At 38.8% G+C, this 24,447-nt stretch overlaps 1 protein-coding gene across 2 annotated transcripts in view; it reads left to right on the plus strand.

The window, feature by feature from the left end:
* Positions 1-24,447, plus strand: part of dpp10 (dipeptidyl-peptidase 10 (non-functional)) — a 274,909-nt gene that overhangs the window by 105,679 nt on the left and 144,783 nt on the right. Inside the window, exon 1 of one of the 2 annotated variants that reach the window (XM_042494909.2) lies at positions 9,367-9,814. The exons of the other annotated variant lie outside the window; for it this stretch is intronic. Coding sequence (XP_042350843.1) covers positions 9,758-9,814 — 57 coding nt within the window. The 5' untranslated portion in view covers positions 9,367-9,757. Of the gene's footprint in view, positions 1-9,366; positions 9,815-24,447 lie in introns of those variants that run through there. 2 annotated transcript variants of the gene reach the window in all.

The raw sequence follows: 24,447 nt of genomic DNA on the forward strand, positions 1-24,447 counted from the left end.
CAGCCTATTTTTATTAAAAGGCTATCTCTCCAGCTGTGAAATAGTTTTTTTAGTGCATGTAACACTGATAATCATCTTTTTTTTTCCGTTACAAACTTCCAGTCGCTCAAAACAACTGCAAAGTCTTTCTTTTTATTTGAAATAGCTTGATGTACTTATGTAATAATCGCCAGATCCCTGCAATCGTTTGGTCTCTAATGAAAGAGGAGAGCGATCAAAGAAAGCAAGCAGCAAGTGTGTGCAGTGTGGCTCACACAGGGAAAGAAAAAAAACATTCCTTTCTATAAACATGGTCCAGATTTATCAGCAGTGATGGCTTAACTGCGCAGTCACAACTCCAACCCTTCAATCAGCATTACAGGTTAAATCTTCCACCAGATAAGAGAATGAGCCGGTTCTGACATAATGGCATTTCTGAGTGACTTTGCTTTACATCAAGCAAATTGACGGAGATAAACATAAATAAAGACTCCCAAAAACGGAAGAGTTTGCAATTTATTAAGGAATCCAGGATGGTAATATGGTAGCTAGCAGTGATGTGCTGAAGGCGGAGCTGTTCTGGCTAAGCCACATGACATTTGGTCATGAAACTTTCATGGTGTGGAGTTCCTGAATGTCTGCACTAAATTGCCCCAGGGTCATAAATACTTTATCAACAGCAGACACCTCAGCGAAACACCTCCCCAGGGCTCTCTCACTCTCACTCTCTGTCTCCCTACCTCTCTCCCATCAGCCCCTCTCGTCTGCTCTCTGCCTCTCCACACCCACATCCTCTTTGTCCAGCACTCCACTACTGTGCTAGCTAGTTTAATGTGAAGTATTTCACCCTTATAATTCACAACTCACCTTAGCAATTATATTATATCATACTCTCATACAGAGTCAGTGCACAGGCAGAGGTGTTTTTTGGAGTAGCATGTTCATCTATTAGCTGAAATGAAGATTCTTTCTTGACAATTTATTGGAAATGCACCAAAGCAAAACCCTAAACTTGTATCTTTTAAAGCACTGTCTTTGATCTAGTGCCGGAAATTCATCCCAGCCTGCTTAACTTTAATGCCACAGCCTTTATTCCCGCACCGCCATGCATGAGCTGTGTTTGAAGCAGGACACCAAGACCGGTATTCACTCAAAGAACCTCAGCAGACCTTAAACAAGCCCGAGAAGGAGCACAGCTCGGGAAGAATGAGCGCTTGATGGGAAGTGTAGAAAAATCAGAGATCCTGCAGCAATCCTAGTGCAATCACCGTGGCTGTACTCTGCTGTATAAGTAGACATGAATCCAGCTGTGAATGCGCAGCAAGTCATCAATCGGGAAATCAGATTGTCCCAACTCACTTTCTTGTCTTATGCTTTGAATCGAGAACTGGCATCTTTTGTCCCAGGTTTTTTGAGGGTTTTTTTTTATTTTCTAAAGCTTGAAATGGTTAAGGTTTGGGTAACACTTAAGATTGCAGTCTGCAAGTAACAGGAATCAGGGGCACTGCCAGGGACCTTGGACCCCATGAAAAGAAATCATTTGGGCCTCATTGCCATAGACTTGTGCCATTATTGAAACCACACCTCCAGAACCTGATCAACCCATTATTCAAATCTTTAAATTACTCTAGCTTTTCAATATTCTACTTTTTACTCCACTACATTTGACAATTATACTTGGTAGTGGTTGTTCTTTTCTGCAGAGACCCTACGCACCCTTTCTTTTCTCTGTGAAAAGAAAGATTTTATTTACTTTCATTTCACAGATTATAAGCTATACCTATTAAGGAAAATAAAGTCCTCACACAATAGCATTTTGAGTCCTATGTGTGATTTATCCTGGCTTCATATAAACAGAGGAAAACTCTCCTAGCCAACAGTCTAATTTAAGCAATGTAAAATATCATAGGCTTGTGATAATAATGTGAGCATATTTTATTTGTGGGAAAATTGTCTACTATAAAATTATTAAGACTATCAATTTGTTGATGAATCTTGTGAGTAATAATTTATTTTGTAACATTACCTTTGTAATGTAATGTTGCTGTTGTTCATGGCTTCATATGAGTAGAAGTCTGCAAGCCTCTAGGCTATTTCATACAATCTAAAATGCCATAGACTTGTGCTAAGCACATTAGCATGTTTTATTTGTGGGGAAAATGTGTCCAGCAAAGACAAGTATTTTGCCTGTGAATCTTGCAAGTTATGAAGGAGCCGATTTGTGTACTTGAAATTATTGCTATTAAGTCACGTTTAATGATTGCTTCATGTGTGGTTTGAATCAATCAGACTTTACAGCACTTCTCCGCAACTCCACTGCTGTCTGATGTTTTGGAGGTGAAACTGCAGAGCATCAAACTAGGACATGGGCCATTGTGTGGTCTGCGGCGTACAGAAGATGCCTGTCTAAAAATCACCTTTAAGTTAAAACCAGGATAAAAAGCAGTGTTTTCTCCCCTCTCTGACTGAAAGCGCCAGGTGTTTGTAATGGGTGTGGTCACAGGTCTGCTCTGTTGCAGCCGCAACCACAGCCAACTGTGATGTCACAGTGTACTGACACACCCTGGAGTACACTTTTACATCACTGCAGCAAGGCAAAGAGTTAAAATTGGAGGTCAGAAAAGTTTTTAGGGGGTACTAAGTTGAGTGCAGTTCCTAAAAGCAAATATCCGTTTATATACGATATGATACGATACGATACAATATATGTTATTGAAGGAAATTTGTCTTGGACTCAGATGCTGCACCTATAAATGCCTTTCTGGGCGACTTTTTGACTAAAATGTAGTAGATTTACAATGACAATGACATACCGAAGTCCCATCATGAGTGGAAACCGGCTGTGCAATGTGTGACCTTATAAATACTGAAAGTGTATAACAGTCATATCACCATGCATGACATTGGCAGATAGAACCCATAATTTAGAAGACGCTTATGGAGGCTGACCAATGTAGATATAACCTTTACCTTTAGATGAAACAATCCATTAAAGGTTATCAGGTGTATTCATCATTCAAGCAGATCCAATGTGTGCATCACTCCCTCTTGCAAACAGGCAAACGCCATTAGTCTCTCAGAAAGTGGTGCACACAAGCAAAGGTTAAGAGGAATTTATGCTAATGCGGGCTCTGCTAATGCACTCAACACACCCACAAGAGACGAAACTGATTTTTTGTCCTGATTTTCACCTCAAATCCACAACTTTTGTTGACCTTCAAGGACGACCGCTGTTTGCACTTGTGTTATACAGTATGTTTACTTTATAATAATTTCACGTCTTTGGCATTCTGAAGGTACAGCAGGTCAAACACAAGATGTCAATATTTGAGTATCAGTGTTCTGGGTGAGAGAGATGTTTAGTCTGCCCTCAGTGTCAGTATGAAGGTCTTTTGCTGGCATTTCTTCCAATTCTTTGAAATATTTGACAGGGGATTTACTTTGTATTGTCACAGTGTGGTGGAAAGTGGAGTGGATCTAAGTTTTGCTTTCTGAAAGAAAGATGCTCACTTTATGTTCTGTGCATGGTATATATATATATACCCCAGGGCCCTGGAGTGCCAGGGCCAGAGAAGGCCAAGTTCTGGTTCATGTTAGTAATATTTTGTTGATATTTTGATTGCAAATTTGGTGGTGAATTCCCATCACTATAGCACATTATCTACTAAGGGAACTAATATTATCAGCACATTTGAGAGCCTGTTTTGTAAGTGGACCCTTTCAGAAAATAGCATTTTGGTGAATCAATGATACCCAAAATCAGATCCAGCAGATGTTGCGTTTTTGAAATGATGCAGCGGCGTGTAGCAAAGCCCTTGGGTTCACAGAGGCATACCACTGTAATTCTAGACTTGGAAAGAAAGAAGAGCCCACACTCACAGCTAAGTGACCACAAACGATTGCAGGTTCACAGTCACCCATAAAACCATACATAAATCAGTTTTATGCTTAGATAAATCAACTTTCTTTGTTTGGGCTTTTCAGGTGTAACAGGTACCTTGAAAAATATAAGTAAATTGTTGTTGTTTTTTATCTAACCATTTAGGTTACTTAATATTGGTTATATTTACTTAATTTTGTGAATTTGTTGCAACTTAAAAATGACAAGTTAAATCAAAACGGTCTTTCTACGTTTTTAGCAACTTCAGTAAACCAACTTTACTGTGCTGTATATCTGTATTCTGCTGGTTGGAAACTAGTCAATCATATTACAAATATGATTGACTAGTTTGCATAAAACATAAACATGTTAAGAAAACTGAAGTTGCAGATTTCCTAACCTTATCATTGGCAAAATTCTCTTTGTCATGATCAAGTGAAATCAGACTAGTCTGGTTTACTGAAATTGCTAAAACTTAAAAAGTACAGTATAATCTCACTTGCCATTTTTTAGATGCAACAACCTTATAAAACTGAGTAAATAAAGCTAAACTTTCAATTAAACTTAACACTTACATATGAAGTAAACATAATTGAAGATTTAAATATATGTTTACTTTACTTTTTCAAGGCAGTTGGTTTCCAAGATTATTTTAAGTGACATCAACTTGTCAGATTTTACATTGGAGGAGCCCAACAGCAAATTTTTGCCCTGTGCCCTGCAGTTGCTTAATCCAGCCATTATTCACACAGTGACATAAGCTGCAATAAAATCTAATCGTTTTACAAATGAAAACAGCACTAGATATCCAGGCACACTTATACAAATCCAAGAGTGATTTTATGTGATGGCCTGAAGAGGGGGAACAGAAGTAGCTCAGAACAATATTTCTGTTAGAGAAAAGTAGCTCTGCTAACTAAATTACGAAGGCCCGTTTCTCATAACAATAGAGCTGCAGCAGCAGCACTGAGCGGTGCCGGAGGCCCACTTGGACCGACTTACCCCTCAAAGTGGATTGATCACCCTTGTCTACAAAATGGAGCACGCGAATCGATTTGTGCCTTTATTATAATACAAGCAGGCTAGTTTTTCAACACTTCTCTATTCTACTCTGCTGCTGTTTGATGTGATCTCATCTCTGCAGCTGTACAGAGGGCAAAAACAGCAGAGCAGAAGCTCCCACACAAAGCAACAGGGTCACTGAGGGACTCTGGAGCGATGCTTTCATCTCTCTTATGTATGCACCATCTAATATCACTAAGTGTTGTCCCTTGATCGATGACTGACTTGTTCATCCAGAATTCACTTTACAACCAACCAATCAGAAGCACTTCTCGATTAGCACCACGCAGATAACCACCCAAAAACACCCATTTCAAAGCCAGTCGTGCAGCAACAGCATGCAGAGATTTTTCATGGATTTTAAGCACAATTTTGAGGTGTGGCAATATTTAAATATATATGAAATCTCTGTTGGGCCTGTTTAATGGAAATATGTGGACTTGTGCTAACATTAGCTCTATCTGCTAAGCTAAGCTAAACGTTATCCCAAACAAGTTGGTCATTGATCCAGAGACAACACTTATTTGGTGAGATCAGATGGTGCGTTATTTACACTGTCCACTCTTTCAGGAACATAGAATTGTTCCAAATTGACCAAAATTCACCAACATTATCATCTGAATATTCTTTGGTTTGTTGATTAATGTATTAGTTCTGAGTTTGGGCTTTGGTTAGAAGAGGAATTAGTAATACAGAGCTGAGTCTGAATAGTAATTTGCTACAGGTGTGAGAGGAATGCTTAAAGAGGACAGGGAGGAATGTAAGCTTCCAGTGAGCGCAGTAGTTAGTATGACTGGGATATGATGCTCTGCTCTGCTCTTCATCATTATTTTAGCAGAGTTTCAGTTACCACTGCACACAAAAACTGTGTCCCACATCCACACCACATACTCATTCTAAACCAGCTTTAAGTTCTCACTGCAAAAGTGCCAAAATAAAGACACTCAGAGCAATCAGTATCAAAACAGTTCATTTTGAATATGCTGTAGATGGGCACTATTTTGCCATAATCCACTGCACAAAGAGAAAACAGCAGCTGCTGACAGTTTATAATGCACTGTTGTGTAACTTCTGTAGCTTCTGGAGCACGTTTAGTAGATGATATATAATATAATACATATCTCATAACTATTTTAGGGGGTGACTTTGATTACCTATGCAACAGTGCACGTATTGCATAATTTCCTGTTAGAGAAGTAACATTTAGCTTGCTATATAGTTTACAGATTATATGACTGAATTTGTTTTTAAAAAGTCAGTCACCTGATAGGTCACATTGTTATGATGATAGAGTGTCTCAGTGGGGGCTGTGGAAAAACAACATTGAGACATTTTAAGGTTCATGTGGTGGACACTGTTATTACCCATCCAGCAGTTAACCCTTTAACACTTGGATTGACATCAGTTTCCCTGCGCTGCAATCAGACACCTTTACCTACCTTTTAAAGATGTGAAACCTGAGAAAAATTGATTTCTTTTGAAAATACGAGAAAAAAACATAATAAGCAACTTTACAGAAAATGTCCTGCAATCTGCCAAAACTTATTAAAAGGTGACCTTGAAATGATTGAAAAATTAGCTGGAAGCATTATTAGATCTTATCAAAAAATGAAATGAGGGGAACATTTTTTAAACATTTAGAACAATTTTTTAATTACATATTTTAAATTATGTTACAGAAAAAAGAAAACAAATATTACAGTGGTCTTCAGTGGTCTGCTGCTCTGCTTGGCAGGCATCTTGCATAGGGTAGCTTATGCCATCCACTCCACGTCCCAATGATAAACACAGCTCATATTTCATTTTAGAAATGTTGATGTGATACATATGAGATGTAAAAATATAAAATATCAGTGGTTTGCATAAATGTACAATACCAACATTTTCTTCTGGGCACTGGGCTGCCCTGAGTAATTGTTTTTTTGTATTTTTTTTTTACTTCCCCCACTGGTGTGTTGTCATGTATGACAACAGGCAGAGCGTGTATGAATTATTACACCTCCTAATCCCTAATAAGCCCAGTGATTCACCGCAACAGTCAAATGCAGGTATAAACTATTGATCGTTGTCTGGCAGAGACATTAAAGATATAAGACTTGATATCACAGCTCATTGTGTTTGTGTGTTGACTGCAGCGTGTAGGCTCCTAGCATCATAAAGTTGAGTCTCTGACCAGCAGAAAACATCTCTCTCATAAGCCCGCCGGTAAGTTTGATATAGCGTCGGGTTCACAGGTTTCATTTCACTGCTAAGTACTCCTAAGACCGATGCAATTGCATCTTTGGCCCGCACGTATTTAACAACCCACAGCGAGCTGTGGTGAATCTCTTTTTATTGACCGTTTAAGCTCCTCGCTTAAGGCCAAGTAAAAGCTCCTGTATAACAAAACAACACGACTCCCAGCGAGAGAGCAGCCCTCTGACTGAGACTGGGACCACTGTTTGCACTGTAAAATCTGACAAGTTGATTTTACTTAGAAAATCTAGGAAACTAATTGCCTTGAAAAATGTACGTAAATATAATTATACTTACCATGTGTTTACATTATATCTACTTGCAAGGTTTACTTAATTTTTTGTTGTATTAACTTCATTTCATGAAGTAAAAATTAAAGTTAACTAACTTGTTCTTTCTCAGTGATTAATGAAACCAAATAAATCTGACTTAACTGTTGTGTTTACTATTTTGGAGACTGACTGTGTTTGTTAGCACAACCACATATAATTAGTGTCCAGGATTATTTTCATTTTAACAAAATGCCATTCTGAAACAAAGAAAATCACACAATCAAAATAAATACAATTTAAAGCCTTAAAAGACCCAGACATACTGAGACTAAAACTTTCTCTCCGATTTTATTTAAAATTTCAACAAGACTTCACGTCATGCTGTTTCATAATAAATATTAAGACTCAACCAAGCTCCAGCCAACTTGCAAATACATAAACTTGTTTAGTTAAATCCGACTAACTCGATTTACTTAAAAACTTAAGTTGCTGTCACTTACAAAGATCAAGTTTATTCACTCATCATTTTTCAGTTGCCACTACTTCACAATACTAAGTAAATATAAGTAACCTTAAAAATAACTTATAACATACACATAAATTAGGGATGTCCTGACTGAATTAGAAGGATCTGTATCGTGCCTGATTAGAGCATTTTTAATTGATTGGGATTGATTTTGTTGAGCAAACAAACTGATACTTTGTTTACGTCCGACATCACACAGGTGATGTAAACAATGTAGCAGCTGTTTGCTGGCAAAAATCAAAATCAAGCTTACGTCCTTGATTTATTTATCCAAAAAAACAAGCAAGCAAACAAAGGACCAAAAATGATGACTCTGGCTGCCTCTCTTGCTCAGGTAAAAAAAAACATTTTGCCCACCCAGGTACATGCTGATCCTACCTGCCTCCCTATCTTTATAACCTCAGGTGCCCAATATTTCTTAATTCACTACCAAAAAAAGAAAAAAAAACAAAGAAAGAAAAAAATAATAATTATGTGGAAACTAAATATGCTAAACAAAACAATAATAATTAGGCAATAAAACTGAACAACTAAAAAACGAATCTAAACTACACATATAGAATTAAAACATAATTTATCAGTTTAGAGAATAACTTCAAGTGTAATTTACACTGAAATACGACATTTGTTAACCAACTTAAAATAATTACTTAAATATGTACACATCAATGAATTACGTTTTTTCAGATTAAGTTAGCAAGTGTGATTGACACAACTGCTTGGAAATTGAGTTGAGAAAACTTAAATCGTTGATGTCTTACTGACTGAAGTAGTTATTTTAAGTTAGTTAACAATTCTCTTTTTACAGTGAAGAAAGAACATGGAAATTACACTTGTCATTTTTAAATTGCATCAAATTCACAAAATTAAGTAAATACAGCTAAATTTTGAGCAAACTTAACATTCCGATATAAAGAAAACATAAATTAAGATAAATAGCTATTTACTCTTTTTTTTTTTTTTAAGGCAATCAGTTTCCAAGATTGTTTTGAATAAGATCAGCTTGTCAGATTTAACAATGTACTTCCTTACCTTTAACAAGGCAATCGGTTTGCTAGATTTATCAAAGTAGGATCAGCGTGTGATTTACAGTGTAGTGCGTAGTGAGGAAGCAGGGGACGCGTGCTGTGAGCGCGCCTCCGCCTGAGATGGAGATGAATGTGCAGCGGGCTCTCAGCACCGCGGACAGCTCCTGGCCGGCTCCTGCCTCTCAGACTGGCTGTTTCAGCACCACACAGTCCCACCATGTCAATAATCATCTCCAGGCTAAACTGCTCTCCTATCAGGAACGCTTCTTTAAAATCCAGCAACCCCCATCCTCAAGGGGAACCATCACAAGACCACTTGAACACCCCTCCTCCTCCTCCTCCTCCCCCCTCCTCCTCTCTGTGCTATACCCCCCCATCCTCTGAAACACCAGCATCAGTGAGAGCAGACAGGGGGAGAGAGTCATCGAGCTTCCTCACTCAGACGTGCAAGACAAGTGCCAGTGGTTGTAAAATGTGAGCAAACTTCGGCTCTCTCGGTTCGGTAACGAGCGTGTCCGAAACTCTCCTCCCTTTTTTTCTCCACCGGCTGCTGAAGTGAGGCTGCGTTGGCTTCTCGTCAGACGCTCCGTCCGTCCAAAGACCTCGCAGATATTCAATCGTGACGGCTCCGTCCCTCCGCTCCCACTCCTGCTTAAGATTCCGCAGTTGACAAGACGCCGCCGCATCCTCCATCCTCCTCTGACTTTTTTTTTTTTTGCCTTCACGCGAAACGGGGAATTTCAGGATTCAAGTTTAATCATACGAGGAGTTTACAATGACAGCCACGAAGGAGCAGCCGAATCAGAGGCAGAACCAGCCGCAGCAGGATGAGGTGGGCTTTTCTTTGAGACTTGATTTGCAGGTTTTCTTCCACTTTAGATGCTTAACTCTGCAAGGTCAGAACATTTATCATCTGATTAGCGTAAACGGCAGCTGACAGGCGCATACATGAAGTGAAAAACGCATCAGTTGTTCGTCTCGTTTGCCTTTTTCTCTTCACCAGCTTTCTGTATCAGGCTGCGACCACAGTGAGATTCAAGTTCTGCTGCACATGCCAATATTGAAACAATCAAGCCGTCGTCAGCTGCGCGTGGAGCTCATTGTCAGCTGTCAAGACTGGGTCACAGAAACCGCCGTGGGCACATGCAGTATCAGTGGAGAGGGGGAGAGAGTTAGACTGCGCAGGGCGCATTGTAATTCAGCCGCTGCCTCCTGTCAGCTGCCCTCGACACCTTGAAAGAGAACAGTCGTGGAAAATCACTTTGGAAGAAAAGGGCACCATATGCGCATTTTCCCTCCCGGATCCGGTGACTTAATGAACGCGCGCTGTCTCTAATCGGCTCTGTTAGACCGGAGGGGTTAAATGTTCCTGTTTGAGGCACCTTTACACAGGTGGCGTTGCGCACTGCACTGCTTTTTTTATTCAAGGGTTTAAGGGGGATGAGATCAGTCTTTGCCAGAGCGACCTGGCGCGTGCAACTTGACAATCACGCGCTTGTGTTTGCGCCAAAATGCCGAGCCTCGATCACCATCACTTATTGATTTCCCCCTTCTCCAAATGTTCCCTCCTTCAGACACATGTAGCTCGCTTTCCTATCACACCGATAAGTAATTTTTGTCCTGTGTGTGACTGTGGGTCTCCCTCTGAGATATTGCCAAATATATTCTGGGCGCTCTTAATTGAATTCAGCCCTGTAGCCCTATTATTCTAAGAAATCAAAACCTCGGCCTCATAATTGAGTTTCTGCCTGAAATATTCTCCTCAGAGAGAGAGAGAGAGCACAGCCTTCTCTGCTGTAGAGCTAGTGGATAGGCCTACTACTTAGTGGCTGCGAGGCTCTTGTAAAGTCACGTTGTTGATTTTTTGTGTGAGTAGTGTTCACAGACTTCATTAGCGGTGATACTGTATGTGCACAGCTGCTGATGGGTGCTGCTGTTGTTGCAGACATCATTAATGCTTTGGTTCTTTCATCAGTGCTTTTTTTTTGTTTCTGAATGGATTCAATCATCTCAATGTGAGTGCAAAACAGCTGCAGGATATCAAAGAATTGTTTGTTTAAAGGGATAGTTCAGATTTTTTTGAATTGGGGTTGTATAAGGGCACTTATCCATAGCCAGTACGTTACATACAGGAGATATCAGCCGGCACGCCCCCAGTTTGGAGAAGCAGGGACATGGATGCTAAGAAATTTATTGCTGTGGAGGGGACATAAAAAAAGTCCAATCTAAAAAAATCAATATCAGCTTAAGTGTTTGCTATACTGAGAGTATTTTCATAAACATGTGTGTAGTTTGTGTTTTTGTGTTACTGAAGTGAATCTAGCCCTTTTAAAAGCCAAAGTCACACAAAAACACAAATTGAGGCAGCAGTAGAGCAGCAGCTCCTGTGTGTGTCCGTCCAGCAGTGAAAATACTCTCAACATAGCATATACTTAAACTTATATTTATTATTTTTTTTGTTTAAACTTCTTTTAGGTGCCTAAAATATGTTTTGCTGCTGACAACTCCACAGTAGTACATTTCTTATAATTCTTTTACTCTTAATTTTTATCTGCTTATGAGATTAATTCTTCATTTTGCTTATTTATTAATTAAGTTGTATTTTTGTACTTACACTCCCATCTATTTGCAGTGCTGTTTAATATTTGTGTTCCAGTGTTCTTAATATATTTAATTTTGGTTATGTCATAAGGGGGGCAGGGGAGGGGCTACATGGGTTTCTGAGATTTTATTTTATTTTGTAAACCTTATTATTTGAGAAGCACTTTCATGTTTAAGCTTGAAAAGTGCTATATAAATAAAGATTATTATTATTATTATTATATTGTTAGCTTCCATGTCGGATTCCAGCCTGTTTTTCCAAACTGGGGACCTGCTGACTGACATCTCCTGTATGTAACACACTGACTATGGATAAGTGCCCCATACAACTCCACTTAAAAAAAACTGAACTATACCATTAAAGGGTCTGTTTCAAAAATCACGCACATTTCAATATTTCAACATGACAAAGTCATGTGATTGAGGTACGCCGACTCTACACGCTCTAAAAGCCTCTGTGAATTTTTGATCACTCGCTGTTGGCCGGTCAGTTGAAGATATTGCGTAGGTTTTGTGTAGCAGGCCGGCATCACGTTTGCAAAGCATCGTGGGGATGAGAGGAGTGAGCAGACCCGGAGATATTACTGTCTCAGGCTGTGTGGACCTGCAGTTTGTGTACATAGCCTCTGTGGCAGGCTCTTAACAGGGTTACTGTTCATCAAAGTTGCATGACGATGCTGAGGGAATTACAAAAGGGAGAAACACTGAGGTATCTTTAAATAATAAGTGGAGGAGAAAACTGAGCCCTGAGCTGTTTTGGTATCTGCACGCTGGAGCAACAGTAGTTCTATTGTTCTTGTGTGTGTTTTGCTACAGTTGTGTCCATTGTTGTTGAAAACCTTCTTTGTTTGTCAGTGTAGCAAGAAAACGTGAAGATCTTGCCAAATACCATTGATGGGAACTATAACTCTGCAGCTCCAAGATTCCTCGTATTTTTGCAGAGTTATGTAACTACAATGGCCAATTTCTTCTTTGTTTTGCACCAGTGTTCACAGCTACTGGACCGACCACAAAATACAGGATGGGTGCACACTTTTTTCCAAATCTATCAATACGACACCCACTTGCTATATGTGGGTTGAAAAAGTGGTGCGTTACAACCAGAATGGGCAGGAAGGAATTATTACAGCAACTTGCTTTGAGATAGAATTGAAAAAAAAGCAAACTTACTCTAAAAAAAAAAAAATACAATAGCCTCCACCAAAACTTAGCCCTTTGAAACCTTGCAAATTGGCTTGATTTCCTTCAAAAAATGGGAAGAGTTTGCAGGTTATAAGTGACAAGAAAATTACTTGACATCAAGCAAAAACAGAAAAAAACATAAAAGTACAATCCATATAAATCCATAAATATATTAATAAAATCATTTATGTAATAATAATAATAGTAATACTACTACTACTACTAGTTTTTTGGACATTTTAACCTACTTTTTTATTATTGATTAATTTCTCTCTCTCTCTCTCTTTCTCTTTCTTTCTTTTCTCTTGGGGTTTCAAAAGTTTTACTGCATGTCCAAGGTGTCTTAATGCAGCAGTTAAAGGTGCAATTCACAATTACAATTAATTCAAAATTTCCGTGAAGATTGTTGGCCCAACCTATGGCACACGCCTTTCAGGCAATTCACGAAAAGAGCATGCTCAGACTGGCTATAAACAGCATCTCTACTGCTCATCTCTGCAACTTTTACTTAGGTTTCACCAACTGTGTTTGCAGGTTTTGGGCAGTACTACTGCATGTGTTGAGAAGTTATATAAACCCTTTAGTGGCTCCAGAGAGTGCCTTGTGAAGTCTAATGAATTAAGGGTACATTAGTCACTGCTGACATAGTGCATGCGGACCATTGTCCAAACTGTCCAGTTGCATTGTGGGTAATGTAAGTGGTTTTGACAAAGAAGGAGAATGCATAAAATACAATCTCTCTGGTTCTGCTGTATCAATTTTGAGACCTTTGTTAAACTTCCCATCAGGATTCTGATGATGTCATGCAAAGCTAAATCAACTGAGGACTCTTTCAATAGCTCTCAAGAATCAACAGCTATGATATGAATTATCTACAAAGGCACAGGCAACTAACTGTTTACAGCCTCCGCAGGAGAACAGATCTGAACACATTTAAATGCTCACACTTTGCTTGATTTGCTTTGTCAACACCAAGGAAGGGCTCACAACTAACCACCATAGCTCATTTTGATCAGGCCCAGAGTTGTTGATATATTGCATAATACACAGATCCACTATTGGCAAACTGGTAAATGAATGGGTCAAATACATGCAGATCATTAGGACTAATTGCATCAGGGTGATGCAGTGGTCAGTGCTCTTGGCTCACAGCCCAAAGGTTCTGGGTTTTAACTCACCGCATGGAGCCTATCTGTGTTTGCAGCAGTGATGCTGATGAAAAGGTGGCCAGGGGGGCCACGGCCACACTGACACAATAGCTGGCTGGGGTAATATAATAAAAATGATCAGAGATGTCAATGAACTCTTTCAAATTAAAGCTTTATTTGTCTTTAAAGGACAGTCTTTTCCAGACAGTCAAGTCTTTTCTGTTTTTAATTTAGCCGTTCTCGTCTAAACGTAGCGTAATTCTGTAGGAAACATTAAATTCAGTTTTGGTTTTGGTGTGCCACCCCAAGATTTTAGTGGCCTCAATGAAACATTTTTGGGTGCGTCGCTTATTCACATGTTGTCCTCATGTGTGCGTCGGTCGGCAGGTTTTTGGGTTTCAAGACAAGGTAGAATAGGTGAATTGGAGAGTCTAACTTGTTTTCTGTTTACTGTATATGTGTCAGATCTGTGATAGACTGTCTGCCTGTCCAGGAACACAAGATAAAGGGGTCATAGAAAATACTCCTTTTTTTTTTTGTAAACCTTGATAGTTATAGAAAAAAAGAAGTCTTGGGAACAAATGGAGCCATGAAGCTTATTTGACACCACGGCTTAAACTTAAGCTGTTTCTCTTGATGTACTTAAAGAGACTACGTACAGAACTCCATTCTGGCAACTGTTACTGGGAGCACTGGAGTACTGTTGGCAGTGAAAGTATACAATGTGGCCAATCCCTCTTTAGTTTCACTCAAAGAAAAACCTGAGAACAAACTGACTCATTTGACATTGGCTGCTCTCTAGCTGTGTCGCTGTCTCCTGTAACCACAGACATAATACAGGCTGACTGAGAGGCTGACCTCTCTGTGTGACCCCGCGGCCGGCCCGGGCTCCGTGCAGTCAGCGGGGTGTGTAGACTCACCCCCCTGCTCAGACAGTGTCCTTCTCCGCTTTGTTAATGGAGCTGTTGTTGTCTGCGCCCGGGACAAAAGGCAAGCGTTAGAGAAATAGATACCCACCTTATTGTGAGTAAGAGGAGCACTCTCACATGCTGTGATCCTCTGGCCCGGGAAACTGTATTTCACACTAATGGAGAAAACGTCCAGGACACCGCTGCTGCCACCACCGCTGCTGCTGCTTCACTGTGGCCTCAGAGAGAGAGAGAGAGAGAGAGATGTTGTGAGGTGTGATAGATGGAGAAAGAGGGAAGATTAGGTGAGAATCTAGTAGAGCAGAGTTAAGAGAAAGAAACAGAGTGGAGAAGGTAAAGAGATGAAAGGTGGGAAAGTATAAGGGTGTAAATGACCAATTGATTTAAAGAGGATCAGGCGCAGGAGGATGATTTAGAGAACAAAGTGAAAGGAAGAGGTGTTAAGGTGAAAATGGGTTTGGGTCCTACAGAGATGGGAGTGTGAAGTTCGCACAGATGTAGATGCACACAGTTTCTGCAGCTATATCAACACAAACTCAATATTGTACCCAAAATAATAGGCTTATGTGGTATGTAATATTTCATACCTTAATATCTTCCTGAAATATGGTATATGACGATGTAAGTGTGCAGTGCTACCCCCACCCTGACGGTGAGTGTGCTACTTACTTTTAGCTTTACAGACTAATAAATACACAATAGAAACCCACAAAATGTTCAGGAAAGTAATATTCTCCTTAATAAATGTAGAAATACAACTGTACATCTCTTTAATTAGACTTCCTCTTGGTCACTGACGACACACAGAAACAAAAACTAAACTCACCCAAACTGTCTTGGTTATTCTTGCTAGTAATCTAGTTAGTATGGCCACTGTTCCAACAATCACCAGCTCCAGTTTGGTTGAAATAAATCCTTAATTCACCAAGTAAGATGTAAAAAAAACATGCCTCTCTCTGCCTGCTGTTTACAATACTGTAACTTCTCCCTTCACCACTGGGTGTCACAGTGTTTTTCAGCTCAGCTGCCTGTTCCACCAGTAGAGACCGGAGACTGAGCTCTGGTGGTGCTCACTGTGTACTGCATAGAATGAGTTTATTAGAAAAAGGAACACCTGTATTTATAACGGTGTTGGAAAAACATGCCTTTGTGTTTTTTAATTATTAATTATGTAAATTAATGGCGCAAACATGCCCAGAGTGGTTACATTGCAGCCTGTTGTGCCCATTAGACACAAAAACATGGTAAAATAGAGTCCAAGTTTAAAAATACCAAAGTTGACCTTTAAGTTGTGTTACATGTAGAATAAAAAACATGAGGCTAATTCATATCCAACATGCAAGAGAATGGAGTTTGTACGTTTTCACAGACCTACAGTTACATTAGCTTTTTTAATTTTTTTTTTTTTAACTTGCCTACCCTTAACCCTAATGTATGTGCAATAACCACAGTCTTAACAAAATCTTAAAGATCATAATCTCTTGTGTGGTATGATGTGGTTTTCAATAATAAAAAGTTAATTACCAAGTCACAAATTTAAAAAAAAAAAAAAAAAACAATTACATCTATAGTACTCCTTTTTTTAACTGTTAAAATCCAGGATTTATGAAAGTGCAAATTTTCTCCTACTTCACTGCTCTCCTACTTCAAACCATAATCTGCTTCCAAACTAGTTACAAAATCATATTGTACGTTCAACTGTTAAACTGAGCAAAATCACAGAGACACTTTTAGTAGATCAATCTGAAAACAGCCTTGTAGAGTTGAACTCTGGGCAGTAAAGGTAACAACTAAACAATAAATAACAATAAAAGAAACACATTTTTGGAGGATGGCCTTAATCATGCAGTGATTTCCATTTGTGCATATGGAGGAAAAACATTTAGGACATTTACATAAGAGTTGCTGTCAGAAAAATGAACAAATGGTTTTCGAGGTGGTGACAGTTGGAGTGTGTGCATGTTAAATGATGATGAAACTGTGTTTTTTCCCTCCTTTGTGCTCAGGTCAGTGCCACTTTGCAGTAAATCCATTCTGGGAAGAGAAAGAAAAAAGCATGGAGCTGTAAATACTGTAGCTGTGGATCTGAATACAGGATGTGTCTTTGTGTGAATGGAGTTTAAGGTCATCTGAATTCAATGTTCAGCCCACATCTGCTCTCAACTCTCTCTGAATACTGAGCTAGTTCACAGATAAGTGCATTTAGAAAATATAACAAATGTGCTTACTGAGGTACAAGAACAATTTTTTTTGGTACTCACTGGAATAAGGGAATGAGTTCTGCTTTGACATTTTCCCTTCAGCTGTCTAGAATTAGATTTAGATTGATTTGTTTTTATGCTTTTTTAAAGCAGTTGTTGAAGCAGGAGAGAATGCATCTCTTCCACATTGACTTTTCTATCCAAAATGCCCCTGCCAGGGTGGTGATTCACACTTGCGACCTTCGTGTCATAAGCTCTCTGTATCCCGAGGCGAGCAGTGCCCCGAATTAACCGACGTCGACACATGTTCTATCCTGGAAAGGATTAAAAGGCAATTACAAAGTTTGAGTCATCAGTAGTGACACAGACAGGGACAGGCTGCAGTCCAACCTGAGATAGCAGGAATAAGGGGGAAGGAACAGTCAGACCTTGTGTGTGTGTGTGTGTGTGTGTGTGTGTGTGTGTGTGTGTGTGTGTGTGTGTGTGTGTGTGTTTATGTATTCTTACAAGGCATGCCTTGTAGAAGGCTTGTAAGCCTTGAATATATAAAGGAAAAACACATGGGAACCTTTAAGCAAAAACTGGCAAGAAGGAAACACAATCTTGGTTTATTTTTAATCAGCAATGCCTAATTTTATGGATTGGTCAGAGTTTGAGAGAGCAAGAGGGGCATTTCTTTCTCTTGATCCACTTCAATCTATACAAAAATAAAGTAAAGTACAATCTGCAGTGCAAGCAACAGCTCAAGAGCCAGCGTTTAATTTGATTTTTGCCTGCACACAAGCAGGGAGATCTGGGTACTGGCAAGTTTGAGGAAAGTTACAGTTTATTGACACATTCTACACTGTTATGATACAAAGCTGGTGGCAAAGTATCAGTTTTAACCACAGTATCTGAACAAAAGTGAGCATCCAAGAAATGTTAGTATTAATGCTGTTTTGCACAATTACCATTTGAACTCTGAGCAAATTGGTACAATTGCTTTTAAAAACATGAGAGAAAAAGGCAATGACCAACTTGGTAAGAAATGTTCCACAGATTAATAGATTTAGAAAATCTTTTATTAAAGCTAGGGAAAAATGAGAAAAAAAGAGAAAAGCAAGGGAAAATGAAATTTACAAACAACAACAACTTTCCCAGGACATTTTCTTTCTTTTTTTCCTTTTTCTTTCCTTTATCCAATTTTCAAGCACTTTTCTTGTACATTTTACTAATTTCTTGCTAATTTTTGGGTCGATTCTTTTTTTTGTTGATCATTGCTGTCTTCCCATGTTTTTAAAGGAAATCAAGCTAATTTGACCAGGTTTCAAAGGGTTAACTAACCACATTCTTTTGATGGCTTTCTTTGGGATTTGGAGTAAATGTATGATTTTTTTTCCCTCCTTGGCTTCCAAAATAGTTTTGAAAATGTAATGTTGCTTCAGGCAACTTTCTTGGCTCTTTTTGAGACACAATAAGTTTGCCGTGATGACTCAATTGAAATTCTGGTGCTGTGTATACAGACCATTCTTGCTTCTGTGAGCTCATGTCATTGTCTTGTGAACAACAGCAGTGTAAAAAGGAACAATTACAACAAGAAATGCCCAGAGAGACAGCAACTCTCTGATGCAACTTCTTCTTTTCTCCTGTATTCTTTGATACATAAACATGGTTTGGTAAACATGAGCTCCCTGTGTGCAATCTTCTTGTGATTTTTTCTTGTGAAGAACAGTTGCCTCATTGTGCACCAATGCATAGTGTTTCCTCGTGCAGATGAATATTTGCACACATAAATTAATTCTGATCAGATTGTCAGTAATACATTTACATGCTTTATGCTTTTTACAAACCGTTGGCACAGTTTCTCCCTATAGAGGTTATTTTTTTGCTTTATTCCATGAATATTGCTCTCATTAATATTGACACGGTGGCCGCTGCCAGGCCTCCACTCACCACTAGTTCATCAGCTCAGCTCAGATGAAGTGCAGGTCAGGAGTGTTTCTGGCAAACACGGTTTTCTGCACTTCTAGGACTTCTAGTAAGCACTGAGAGCAGGCGGGGATCGATTTCACTCCCTGGGGCAGATAATCAAAGGCTCATCTGAAAGGGCAGTGGTATTGATAGCACTCTACAGATAGACCACCACCACATTTATTTATCGATCCCTATATTGTACTGATTGTGGATGTTTAGAGCAAATTATACAGACCTGTACAGTATGAACTGTGGAGAGTGTTTCAGCTGTACACTGTCATGTTACATTGGTCTTACAGAATTTTGAGAGAGTATCATGTATCTTAAAGGGTCACTTGGTTGGTTGATTATTTCAGTTATGTTTTTTTTCCTATTATTTTGCTTGGATCGTTGGCCATTATTGATATCAATATGAAATAAAATAATCACTGAGATGTGGGAACATCACAAAAAGTAAGACAAAATAGAACAGGTTTTAAACCAATGAATTAGCTAATATGGGTTTGCCAGACATATTTGATACAAAGGTGTTGACAGTATGGTGGCACACACAGACGAAGCAGCCCACAGCTCTGCTTTTGGTGCATATGGCATTCTGTGCAATATGTTAGTATCACCCTTTAGCGTATGTGGAACATAGTGTGTGCGCAAATGTACAGTGTTTGTTCTTCTTTTTCATAATCTTATTTTAAATATCTTATTTTGTAATCATGCTCTTTTCGGTTAAACTTGTGCAATGACAAGAAAGGTCTATCAATTTAAGCCTTTGAAGAAATGACCCCAGAATTAGCAGGAAATTAGAAAAAAAATGTAAGAAAATTACCTGAAAATTAGTCAAACAAAACAAAAAAGTAAAAAAGGTGTTGCCTGTCATGCATGTCTGTTCAAATATTGTTTTAAAGATTATTTTTTGGGGGCATTTTCCCTTCATTCATAGTTGAAGACAGTTGAAGAGAGACAGGAAAGATGGGAGAGAGAGGGAGAATGACATGCAGCAAACGGCCGCAGGCTGGACTTGAACTTGAGCCGCTGCAGAAGCTTTAGGCATATGGGGTGCACACTTATTGCCAGTTTTTGTCTAAAAGGTTTTCTGAAACATATTTTCATGTACTTTTTAGTTGTATATGAGAATTTGTGAACAGGAAGTGAGCACCATACTGTTTCCTATATTGTTAAAACACATTATGTCATCCAACAGCGAATGTTTATTGGACCGTGGTGGTGCACAGTGCATTGTGGTAGTTGTAGGTTTTTTTACCTGTTAAGCAAAAGCAAATGTGTGTGTGAGTCGGTGAATGTGACATGTAGTTTGATAGTGCTTTAACCCTTTAAATCCTGGACAAACAGGCTTAAGCAACTTAAGAAGAAATCACCCCAAAATTAACAAGAAATTAGAAAAAAGTATAAAAATAAAAAATATAATAATAAAAAAATCCTGAAATGTAGCAAACAAACTCAATCAAGAAAAAGGGAAAGTTAAAAAACAAACAAATAAGGAAATGACCAGAAAAAAGTGCTTAAAAATGATAATAATTCTCGAAAATAATCTAAAAATATGAGAATTATGATAATTATAAACATATCTTAAAATAATCTGAAATACAATAATATGATATTTATCAATATAGTTAGTTTTAGAAATGTTTCCCTAGCTTTTTAAAATTAATTTTGTAAATAACTAATTTCTTGCAATTTCTGGAACATTTTTACCAAGCTGCTCATTGCCTTTTCCCCCATGTGTCTGAAAGAAATCACACCAATTTGCTGACGGTTCAAAGGTTTATTTACTTGCGAAAGGTTTCTAAAAGCAGCACAAAAAAAGTGATGCTGATCCAGGTTTCAAAGGGTTAAGTGATGGAACGACTAGAAAAGCCCTATGCAAGTGCAGTCCATTCACCATTTACATAGTCCACACAGGATTTATAAGAAGAGGAATAATTTCATGCTCTTTTCTGTCTCCTGTTAACATCTCACCTTGAAAATCATATTCTGCTCCTGCTGAAGCTCAGTTAGTGTCAATATACTGTATAATGAATCTGAAAAGGTGTTAACATGCGCCTATTACTACAGACCTTAGAAAAGTAAAAAATATAATGTGTTGTATTGTAGAGAGTCAAACATGGGTTTTGAATAGCATCATTCTGTCTTTTTTCTACCTTTTGCACAAGGCCTACTGCTTGTGGTGTCTCACTGCTGAGCAGCTCTGGCCGTTAATATCTGCAGTCTGCAGAAACATCAAATTTTATGGCATGAGACTGACCTTCACCTCACTGATCATTATTAGATTAAAAGTGGGATAATGTTATTCAACCCACTGCCAAACAACAGTTTAGCATGAACCATCAGTTAGCTTAGCTTACAGTTACAGCGCTGAAGGTCACATGCTAACAAGCCGCTTCACCCCAGCTGACTTTAAACACACACAATTGCAATTAATCACGTCCAATATAACCTACCGATTCAAGGAGCTGTCCCAATGTCATGGTCATATCTTCACAAACATTTTCCCAAAATCCAACCAACGTTATTGTAACTGAAGCAGTTTTCTAACTCCCTTCACTCTGATGCAGCCCAGTGGAATCTTGTGCTAACCTTGATCGTGAGTCACAAAATAGTTCTCCTGTCAGCCTTGGTGCTTTCACCGTTAAAATCGAACACAACTGTTACACTCTTTTTGTTGGCTTGTTTTTGAGGCTGGTCCTGACATTCAAAGTTGCCATTGACTGTTAACAAATACTCCATTCACTCCTATTTAAGAACATTTGTTACAAATTATATTGATGAATTAATAAGCCTTTTTAAAAATGATTTTGCTTGTATCCAGGATCCATCCATTTTGTTGTTTTTACTAATTGTTTTCTTGGATTAATCAATGTTTTCTTATTTTTGCTTTCCTTTTAGGTAAGAGAAGATTTTATGAGTGGTGTGGTAGTAGGGTAAACCCTTCCATGTGAGCAGTTGACATTGGGCCGTCATGGAACCCATAGACGATCCCAATATAGGTCTAATATTTTAGCCTATTTGCTACCCACATGGGGCCCACATACAAATGTTGGCTGGGATGTTTGTTGTTTCTGAGGCGAGTTCATTCTGACTGCTGTCGTTCTGCAGCATCAGCATAACATTGCAGTAGCACCACAGAACCTCTGAGGGAAGAGGCTGAAGTGGGACTCCGACATGGGAGGTTGTGCGTTGCATCTATGTATTTTACCAGTGGTAAACATTGGTTTCTTTTAACAAAGACTACAATCTTTCCCTAAAGGCTTGTCTGCGCAACAGATGCTTCAGCTGCATTTTTCAGGTGCCAGTCTAATATGCGTCACAGAACAATATAGGTTTTTTACTTCAAGTCTGTTTTCTGTTTTCTGTGGTTAACTCTATTGAATTTTTGTTTGGCTCTGAGCATCGCCAAAATGAGCCTGAACGCAACCTGTGGTGGAAGTGATGGTGGACTGAGGCTGCTGCTCTGATACATATGCTGACACAATGTTTTGTCGGCTTAACCAAGGACTTTAAATTGCCTTAATTTAACCAGACTTTACCCAAAGGTACGACAAATCATAAAGTGCTGAAGAGGGCAAAACTCAAAGAGAAACACTTTGCATAAAGGTGTTTTAGTTTGTGCTTTTTCTCTCTCTGTGCACCTTGGAAGTAGATGCAGTTATGCCGTTTTGTATACATTTTAAAAAGCGCTGACATACAGTTACATTCTTACTCCCAACTTATAAAATACAGCATCCTGGACAGTGGTTCTTCTTTTCAAACTGTGATGCTCTAGGTATCCCTCTAGTGTCAGTTTTGGACACTCAGGGACAGCATGCCAATTTTTGCTAAATACATGCATACTATCTAAACTTTCTTGTTCATAGGAAACATAGGTTTCTTTAACAAAAGTACTATAGGTTTGGGCAACAAAACTGCATGGTAAGGTTTAAAAAATGATCAAGTTTTGGGTAAACATAAGAATGTTTGTTAAGTAACATAAGTAAATTACTTATTACAGCATAGTCAAAAGAAGTATGTCGCATATGTAATGTGACAATAACCGTGTAACGTAGTTAGAAAAAATTTCCAGGCTGTTTTCATTCCCAACTCATCAAATTCCACCGCTTGGTCATTTATACAATGTAATATTGTAGTTCTTATAAGGTGGATGGGTCCAACAAACTTTCACCCAGAAGCCCACTGTTTGCTTCCTTAGCCAAACCATGATGTTTTTTCTACAGCTAACCACATGCTTTTTTCCTTAAGTCTAACCCTGTGCTTGTGTTGCATAAGGAAATAAACATAAATATGAGTTTTTTTTTACTCACTTAAGTTTATTTTGAAAAAGACTGCATGCATCAAATGAGCAGAAACTGTACTTTTCCTATGAAAAGAGAAGTGTATTTTGAAAAGACCCAATGCATTTAACGGGCATAAATTGACATGCCATCCTAGAGATGTCAACAGAGGGATACCTAGCACTTCATTTGTAGACATGAGAGTCCGCTGACCAAGTGGCAATATTTGATGAATTTGGATGAGAATGTGTTAAAACAAATTTCACATGGGACAGAAAAAGTAGGCTCCTGGGTGACGGTCCTGTGTTTATTTGACAAATTTAACACCCCTACAGGGTGTCTTGTGCGTCAAAATTATAAGCCAGTGGCCACTGATCAAGCTACTGTATTTGACACCGTGGAAATGAGAAAAGCTGCCTGAAGAAATGAACACTAGATGAGAATAAAATGTCTAAAATACACATATGCGTTGTTTTGGAGGGCGATGAAGAACGATGTTGTTAACTTTATAGGATGCATTTTTAAAAATCTCACCCAGGTCAGGTCCACTTAGAGCTCCGTTGTTAACCAGCTTCCTTCCCTCTCCACCTCTCCATCCTCACTAATGCCCTCTCAACAAGCAATTTTATAGCTCAGTGCCCACTGAATCCTCCAATGTCACTCTATAGGTATAAAAAATACCACAGCGCCACTTTTCAGCCACACACAGAGAGAGACAATTTCCTGTCTTCACACAGAAACATACAGCCCCATGTCGACGAGCCTCTGCTGCTATTGCTGCTGATGTCAGGTTCTCCTTTCAATTTTTATTTCTTCAGATAAATGAGATTTGTTTTTGAATTGGGAGGAAATGGCGAGAATCTTATCCACAGCTTGGAGTGTAATTTGCCAAGGAATGTAGTCAACTGTGTCTAATTGCGTTCAAATCAGAGATTTGACTGCGGGGGCAGACAAAGGCTCTGGCACCCACCATGTAAATGATATACTATCACATTTAAATGTGCAGAGAAAATTCAAAATAAAGGCCGATTAATGGAATTAACTTTGTTGGCCTGTGCCCCTCACATACTGTAGGTGGCCTGAGCTTGAATTAATCCAATGTAGTGGTGTGCTACAAATGAAAACATCTCATTAAATTCTCTCCTGGCTTTTGTTTGTCTAATAAAAT

The sequence above is a fragment of the Plectropomus leopardus genome, chromosome 10 (assembly GCF_026936395.1).
Source record: "Plectropomus leopardus strain MGB_pleo_1.0 chromosome 10, ASM2693639v1, whole genome shotgun sequence".
In the NCBI taxonomy this organism is placed as follows: Eukaryota; Metazoa; Chordata; class Actinopteri; order Perciformes; family Serranidae; genus Plectropomus; species Plectropomus leopardus.